Raw genomic sequence first — 8,202 nt, 5'->3', positions numbered from 1 at the left:
TGTTGCAGGGGTGAGTGCGTGCGGAGCGGGGGCAGCTGGATGTCGCTGCCGTAGGACGGTAACCCCCCCGTGCGTCGGGTCTCCCCCAGCGCCCGCAGAGGGGGGGCAGACGGAGACGGGGTGAGGGGTCCGTTCAGCGCCTCCAGGAGAGAGACCACCTCATACCCGGCGGGGACGTGTTCTGACGACTGAGGGGGAGACATTGGGGGGGTCAGGAGGGGAGTCCAACAGCGCTGGTATTGTTATACAATGGGGGGGTTCAAAAGGGAAGTGTGCAGTGTGGGGTCAGCAGGAGAGGGGCAAGCTCTCGGGGGCTCAGCGGGAGAGGGAGGGGGCGAGCTCTCGGGGGCTCAGCGGGAGAGGGAGGGGGCGAGCTCTCGGGGGCTCAGCGGGAGAGGGAGGGGGCGAGCTCTCGGGGGCTCAGCGGGAGAGGGAGGGGGCGAGCTCTCGGGGGCTCAGCGGGAGAGGGAGGGGGCGAGCTCTCGGGGGCTCAGCGGGAGAGCGAGGGGGAGAGCTCTCTTTCCGGCCAGCGAGGGATGGGGGGGGGGGGAAATCTCTCCGGCCAGCGAGGGATGGGGGGAGGGGATCTCTCCGGCCGGCGAGGGAGGGGATCTCTCTAAACCAGTCTCACCGTGTGCTCCTCAGAGTCGGAGGTCGGGGCTGCGATGATCGGGCTGAATCCGGCCGGGGAGTGAGGTCCTGGAACCTTCCTCATTGCTCGGATCTGAAGCAGAGCTCGGAAAGCTAGAGAGTGAGTGTGAGAGAGAGCGAGAGCGTGAGCGAGAGAGAGTGTGAGAGAGAGTGAGAGCGAGAGAGTGTGAGAGCGAGAGAGAGTGTGAGCGAGAGAGAGTGTGAGAGAGAGTGAGAGCGAGAGAGTGTGAGAGCGAGAGAGTGTGAGCGAGAGAGAGTGTGAGAGAGAGTGAGAGCGAGAGAGTGTGAGAGAGAGTGTGAGAGAGAGTGAGAGCGTGAGAGAGAGTGCGCAAGAGAGAGCGAGTGTGAGAGAGAGCGAGAGAGAGAGAGCGCGCGAGAGAGAGCGAGTGTGAGCGAGAGTGAGTGTGAGCAAGTGTGAACGAGTGTGAACGAGCGAGCAAGGAGCGCGAGCAAGAGAGAGCGCGTGTGTGAGAAAGGATGCGTGCAGAGTGTATGGGGGGAGGGAGAGTGTATGGGAGGGAGAGTGTATGGGAGGGAGGGAGAGTGTATGGGAGGGAGGGAGAGTGTATGGGAGGGAGGGAGAGTGTATGGGAGGGAGGGAGAGTGTATGGGAGGGAGGGAGAGTGTATGGGAGGGAGGGAGAGTGTATGGGAGGGAGGGAGAGTGTATGGGAGGGAGGGAGAGTGTATGGGAGGGAGGGAGAGTGTATGGGAGGGAGGGAGGGAGGGAGAGAGTGTGTATGGGAGGGAGGGAGGGAGAGTGTATGGGAGGGAGGGAGGGAGGGAGAGTGTATGAGAGGGAGGGAGGGAGAGTGTATGGGAGGGAGGGGGGGAGAGTGTATGGGAGGGAGGGGGGAGAGTGTATGGAGGGAGGGGGAAAGTGTATGGGAGGGAGAGTGTATGGGAGGGAGGGAGGGAGAGAGAGTGTATGGGAGGGAGGGAGGGAGGGAGAGTGTATGGGAGGGAGGGAGAGAGAGTGTATGGGAGGGAGGGAGAGAGAGTGTATGGAGGGAGGGAGGGAGAGAGAGTGTATGGGAGGGAGGGAGGGAGGGAGAGTGTATGGGAGGGAGGGAGGGAGAGAGAGTGTATGGGAGGGAGGGAGGGAGGGAGAGAGAGTGTATGGGAGGGAGGGAGAGAGAGTGTATGGGAGGGAGGGAGGGAGGGAGAGTGTATGGAGGGAGGGAGAGAGAGTGTATGGGAGGGAGGGAGAGAGAGTGTATGGGAGGGAGGGGGAGTGTATGGGAGGGAGGGGGAGTGTATGGGAGGGAGGGGGAGTGTATGGGAGGGAGGGGGAGTGTATGGGAGGGAGGGGGAGTGTATGGGAGGGAGGGGGAGTGTATGGGAGGGAGGGGGAGTGAATGGGAGGGAGGGGGAGTGAATGGGAGGGAGGGGATCGCCGCCCCTGGTACTCACGCAGACGGCAGATGGGGCAGTTGCTCGCCTGGTAGCGCAGTGTGTCAGCGCACGTGTTACACAGACACAGGTGTCGGCACGGCAGGTGAGTGTGTCCCGGACGTCGGAGAGACACACCACGCACTCTGCACTGTTATCACTCACCTCATCTTCCGCCACCTGACAGGGAACACGATCCATGTGAGCTGTGTCTCCCCCCCCCCCCCCCCGGGGGGGAAAGAATGCGCCTGTCCCGCCATAGGCCCCCTCCCCAAGAGCAGGGGAGAGAATGTGCACTCCCCCCCACCCCGAGCAGGGGGACAGAATGTGCACTCCCCCCCACCCCCCACCCAAGAGCAGGGGGACAGAATGTGCGTCACCCATAGTACACAGACAAAATTCACATGCACACACTCTCGCACACACTCTCACACACACACTCTCACACACACACGTTACCTTTGAGTCCTGCGTGTTGTACTTGTTTTCTATCCCGTAGATTTCCTGCAGGAGATAACTGACCCCGTCCACCTGCAGGGGGCAATAGAGAGGTTTAGAAGCTTCCCCATGAAGGGGCAATACCCATTGTTACCCCCCACATCCCGCCCCCCCCCCCCCCCTCACTCCGCAGCGCTTACCACTTGTTTCTGCTTCAGGGGTTTCACACAGAAGCTGCCGTCGGCGTGCTGCAAAAAGACAGCAAGAAGGCTCAGGTCAGTCACATACCCCTCGCCTCTCCTCTCCCAGGCCAAGTACCCCTCGCCTCCCCTCTCCCAGGCCAAGTACCCCACTATCTGCCCCTCTTCCAGGCCAAGTACCCCACTATCTGCCCCTCTTCCAGGCCAAGTACCCCACTATCTGCCCCTCTTCCAGGCCAAGTACCCCACTATCTGCCCCCTCTCCTCCCCTCTCCCAGGGGAAGTACCCCACTATCTGCCCCCTCTCCTCCCCTCTCCCAGGGGAAGTACCCCACTATCTGCCCCCCTCTCCCAGGGGAAGTACCCCATTATCTGCCCCCCTCTCCCAGGCCAAGTACCCCTGGTATATATGGTCACATAGAGCACAGTGCTACACATATAACACATAACCCCCTCACAGCCCCTCCCCTCTCACAGCCCCTCCCCTCTCACAGCCCCTCCCCTCTCACAGCCCCTCCCCTCTCACAGCCCCTCCCCTCTCACAGCCCCTCCCCTCTCACAGCCCCTCCCCTCTCACAGCCCCTCCCCTCTCACAGCCCCTCCCCTCTCACAGCCCCTCCCCTCTCACAGCCCCTCCCCTCTCACAGCCCCTCCCCTCTCACAGCCCCTCCCCTCTCACCCTTTCAAATGTTGCCATCAGCACGTGGCAATGTCCGATGTGTTCTGCGAGAGAGACAAGAGTGAGAACTCCCGAAGCAGCAACACACACTGAGAAGGAGGGGGGGGGGGGAAAGAGAGAGCCCCAGGGGGTGGCAAAGAGAGCGCGAGCACCGGTGGGTGCCAAAGAGAGAGAGATAGAGCCGAGGGAGGGAGGGGGTCAAACACTGTTTGGCCAAAAGAGTGTGAGCGCCAGGGAGGTGGAGGGGCCAGAGAGCGCGAGCGCCAGGACGGGGGGGGGGGGGGGGGCCCAGAGAGAGAGAGCGCGAGCGCCAGGGAGGTGGGGGGGCCAGAGAGAGCGCGAGCGCCAGGGAGGTGGGGGGGCCAGAGAGAGCGCGAGCGCCAGGGAGGTGGGGGGGGCAGAGAGAGCGCGAGCGCCAGGACAGGGGGGGGGCAGAGAGAGAGAGCGCGCCGTTTGACAAAGAGAGAGAGCGAAGGTGGGGGGTGTTAGGCAAAGAGAGAGAGCGAGCGTGGGGGGCAGAGAAAGAGCGGCGTTTGGCAAAGAGAGAGCGAGTGCCAGGGGTGGGGGGAGAGAGAAAGAGCGCGGGGGGGGGTCAAAGATAGAGAGGGGGGTGGAAAGAGCGGAAGCAGGGGGGAGAAGAGGGGAAGAGGGATCACCAGGGAGAGAGTGGGAGAGAGTGGGAGAGAGTGGGAAAGAGTGGGAAAGAGTGTGAGAGAGCGCAAGGTGGACAATATCAGGATTGAAAAATACAGGTCATGAGCAAAAGAGAGAGGGAGGGAGAAGATTGGGAGGGAGGTAAGAGAGGTAGGGAAGGAGATGGAGATACACAGAAAGAGACAGCTACACAGAGAGAGAAAGACAGTTACAGAGAGAGAGAGGCGAGAGAAAGAGCACAGTGACAGAGGAGAGACACGCAGGCAGAAAGCGAGACATACCCTGTACATGCAACTCACCTTCTCCATCATTCACCACAGCGTGGACCACCATGGGGTAAGTCTCTCTGTCCAGATCGAAGGTCAGCTGAAGAGCAGAGGCACAGTGTGTGTGTGTGACACAGAGGCACAGTTTGTGTGTGTGACACAGAGGCACAGTGTGTGTGTGTGACACAGAGGCACAGTGTGTGTGTGTGACACAGAGGCACAGTGTGTGTGTGTGACACAGAGGCACAGTGTGTGTGTGTGACACAGAGGCACAGTGTGTTTGTGTGACACAGAGGCACAGTGTGTGTGTGACACAGAGGCACAGTGTGTGTGACACAGAGGCACAGTGTGTGTGTGACACAGAGGCACAGTGTGTGTGTGACACAGAGGCACAGTGTGTGTGTGACACAGAGACTGTGTGTGTGTGACAGACACCCAGAGCAGAGACAGTGTGTGTGACACAGAGACACGCAGAGCAGACAGTGTGTGTGTGACACAGACACGCAGAGCAGAGACAGTGTGTGTGACACAGAGACACGCAGAGCAGACACAGTGTGTGTGACACAGAGACACAGAGCAGACACAGTGTGTGTGACACAGAGACACACAGAGCAGACACAGTGTGTGTGACACAGACACGCAGAGCAGAGACACAGTGTGTGTGACACAGAGACACGCAGAGCAGACAGTGTGTGACACAGAGACACGCAGAGCAGACAGTGTGTGTGACACAGATACGCAGAGCAGAGACAGTGTGTGTGACTGAGACACACAGAGCAGACACAGTGTGTGTGACACAGACACACACAGAGCAGACACAGTGTGTGTGACACAGAGACACACAGAGCAGACAGTGTGTGACACAGACACACAGAGCAGACACAGTGTGTGTGACACAGAGACACGCAGAGCAGTGTGTGTGACACAGAGACACGCAGAGCAGTGTGTGTGACACAGAGCAGACACAGAGTGTGTGACACAGACACACACAGAGCAGAAAGGAGACAGGTAATTAATGTAACCCTCCTCCCACGGTCACCATGTTATCAAACCCAGGAGTAGGTGACCAGAGCAGGTGCCTTGTTGCCCCAGTTCTCTTACCTCCTCTTCCCTCCACTCAGAGGGGTCCACGGTGTGAGAGGGGAGGCAGAACTGCTGGCTGACGCCCCGCTTGTAGTGCACGGTCTCAGACTGCAGGCTGCTGGATTTCGGCAGGTAGCTGGGGGAGGGAACATTAACTTGGGGCCAGGAGTCAGACCCAGCGCCGGGGGCAGAGTCACCCCTTTTACCCACTGACCCCTGAATTTAAATGCAACCAGCCTCCCCCCCAGCGCAGGCAACCTGCCTCCCCCCCCCCCCAGCACGCTCTCTTTCTGCTCTCCCTCAGGTTAAGTAGTCTCCCCCTCTCCCCTCGGGCCCTCCCCTCGCCCTCACCTGGCTATGCCCCCCTGGAACTCCTCGGTCGCCTGGTAATACACGGTGATAGCGATTCGCGCGTCCGTATCGAAGGTGAACTCCACATTGTATTGCACCTTGGGCCGACTTCCCTCCACCCCGACGCTTTTCACGTCCTCACTGCACCTGCCAGGGGAAGAGACCCCGAAACACATCGTGAGACCCTCTGATAGGGTGCAAATGCTTGCTAAGCAGCGCCGCTCTGCGGGGCTCCGGCAGGGAAGGGGTTACGCAGCGGTGCGGGGCTCCGGCAGGGAAGGGGTTACGCTGCGACGCTCCGCGGGGCTCCGGCAGGGAAGGGGTTACACTGCGACGCTCTGCGGGGGCTCTGGCAGGGAAGGGGTTACGCAGCGACGCTCCGCGGGGCTCCGGCAGGGAAGGGGTTACACAGCGACGCTCCGCGGGGCTCCGGCAGGGAAGGGGTTACACTGCGACGCTCTGCGGGGGCTCTGGCAGGGAAGGGGTTACGCAGCGACGCTCCGCGGGGCTCCGGCAGGGAAGGGGTTACACAGCGACGCTCCGCGGGGCTCCGGCAGGGAAGGGGTTACGCAGCGACGCTCCGCGGGGCTCCGGCAGGGAAGGGGTTACACAGCGCCGCTCTGCGGGGCTCCGGCAGGGAAGGGGTTACGCAGCGACGCTCTGCGGGGCTCCGGCAGGGAAGGGGTTACGCTGCGGGGCTCCGGAAAGGAAGGGGTTACACAGCGGGGCTCTGCAGGGCTCCGGCAAGGAAGGGGTTACGCTGCGACGCTCCGCAGGGCTCCGGCAGGGAAGGGGTTACACAGCGCCGCTCTGCGGGGCTCCGGCAGGGAAGGGGTTACGCAGCGACGCTCTGCGGGGCTCCGGCAGGGAAGGGGTTACGCAGCGACGCTCTGCGGGGCTCCGGCAGGGAAGGGGTTACGCTGCGGGGCTCCGGAAAGGAAGGGGTTACACAGCGGGGCTCTGCAGGGCTCCGGCAGGGAAGGGGTTACACAGCGGCGCGGGGCTCCGGCAGGGAAGGGGTTACACAGCGGCGCGGGGCTCCGGCAGGGAAGGGGTTACGCAGCGACGCTCCGCGGGGCTCCGGCAGGGAAGGGGTTACACAGCGACGCTCTGCGGGGCTCCGGCAGGGAAGGGGTTACACAGCGACGCTCTGCGGGGCTCCGGCAGGGAAGGGGTTACATTTGCGGGGCTCCGGCAGGGAAGGGGTTACATTTGCGGGGCTCCGGCAGGGAAGGGGTTACACTTGCGGGGCGCCGGCAGGGAAGGGGTTACACTTGCGACGCTCTGCGGGGGCTCCGGCAGGGAAGGGGTTACATTTGCGGGGCTCCGGCAGGGAAGGGGTTACACTTGCGGGGCTCTCTGGCAGGGAAGGGGTTACACTTGCGACGCTCTGCGGGGCTCCGGCAGGGAAGGGGTTACACTTGCGACGCTCTGCGGGGCTCCGGCAGGGAAGGGGTTACATTTGCGGGGCTCCGGCAGGGAAGGGGTTACACTTGCGACGCTCTGCGGGGCTCCGGCAGGGAAGGGGTTACACTTGCGACGCTCTGCGGGGCTCCGGCAGGGAAGGGGTTACACTTGCGACGCTCCGCGGGGCTCCGGCAGGGAAGGGGTTACATTTGCGGGGCTCCGGCAGGGAAGGGGTTACATTTGCGGGGCTCCGGCAGGGAAGGGGTTACATTTGCGGGGCTCCGGCAGGGAAGGGGTTACACTTGCGACGCTCTGCGGGGCTCCGGCAGGGAAGGGGTTACACTTGCGACGCTCCGCGGGGCTCCGGCAGGGAAGGGGTTACATTTGCGGGGCTCCGGCAGGGAAGGGGTTACATTTGCGGGGCTCCGGCAGGGAAGTGGTTACATTTGCGGGGCTCCGGCAGGGAAGGGGTTACATTTGCGGGGCGCCGGCAGGGAAGGGGTTACATTTGCGGGGCTCCGGCAGGGAAGGGGTTACATTTGCGGGGCTCCGGCAGGGAAGGGGTTACATTTGCGGGGCTCCGGCAGGGAAGGGGTTACACTGCGACACTCACTTGACCAGACGCAGCGTGTCCTTGCGGATGTTGATCAGACTGCGCAGCGTCTTCACCGGCTCCTGCGGCGCGGGAGCAGCGTACGGGAACTGGACAGCACATAAGGGAAACAAGTGAGCAACAGTGTGTGTGTGTGTGTGTGTGTGTGCGCGCGTGTGCGAGCGTGTGCGTGTGCTGTGTGCTCGTGTGGTGTGCGCTCGTGTGGTGTGCGCTCGTGTGGTGTGCTCTCGTGTGGTGTGCTCTCGTGTGGTGTGCTCTCGTGTGGTGTGCTCTCGTGTGGTGTGCTCTCGTGTGGTGTGCGCTCGTGTGGTGTGCTCTCGTGTGGTGTGCGCTCGTGTGGTGTGCGCTCGTGTGGTGTGCGCTCGTGTGGTGTGCGCTCGTGTGGTGTGCGCTCGTGTGGTGTGCGCTCGTGTGGTGTGAGCTCGTGTGGTGTGCTCTCGTGTGGTGTGCGCTCGTGTGGTGTGTGCTC

At 62.5% G+C, this 8,202-nt stretch overlaps 1 protein-coding gene across 1 annotated transcript in view; it reads right to left on the bottom strand.

Moving 5' to 3' along the window:
• Positions 1 to 5: 5 nt before the first annotated feature.
• RNF157 (ring finger protein 157) overlaps positions 6 to 8,202 on the bottom strand; it is a gene marked incomplete at its 3' end in the record, with an annotated part of 21,717 nt that continues 13,520 nt past the window's right edge. Inside the window, 11 exon segments of the mRNA XM_075579605.1 lie at positions 6 to 188; positions 632 to 744; positions 2,064 to 2,150; positions 2,153 to 2,222; positions 2,502 to 2,573; positions 2,681 to 2,728; positions 3,360 to 3,403; positions 4,313 to 4,379; positions 5,381 to 5,498; positions 5,714 to 5,860; positions 7,734 to 7,822. Of these exon segments, the coding sequence (XP_075435720.1) occupies positions 6 to 188; positions 632 to 744; positions 2,064 to 2,150; positions 2,153 to 2,222; positions 2,502 to 2,573; positions 2,681 to 2,728; positions 3,360 to 3,403; positions 4,313 to 4,379; positions 5,381 to 5,498; positions 5,714 to 5,860; positions 7,734 to 7,822 (1,038 nt within the window).

The sequence above is a fragment of the Ascaphus truei genome, chromosome 22, assembly GCF_040206685.1.
Source record: "Ascaphus truei isolate aAscTru1 chromosome 22, aAscTru1.hap1, whole genome shotgun sequence".
Lineage (NCBI taxonomy): Eukaryota > Metazoa > Chordata > Amphibia > Anura > Ascaphidae > Ascaphus > Ascaphus truei.
Note: the sequence above shows the minus strand (reverse complement) of the source record. Positions and strands in the feature narration are given on the sequence as shown.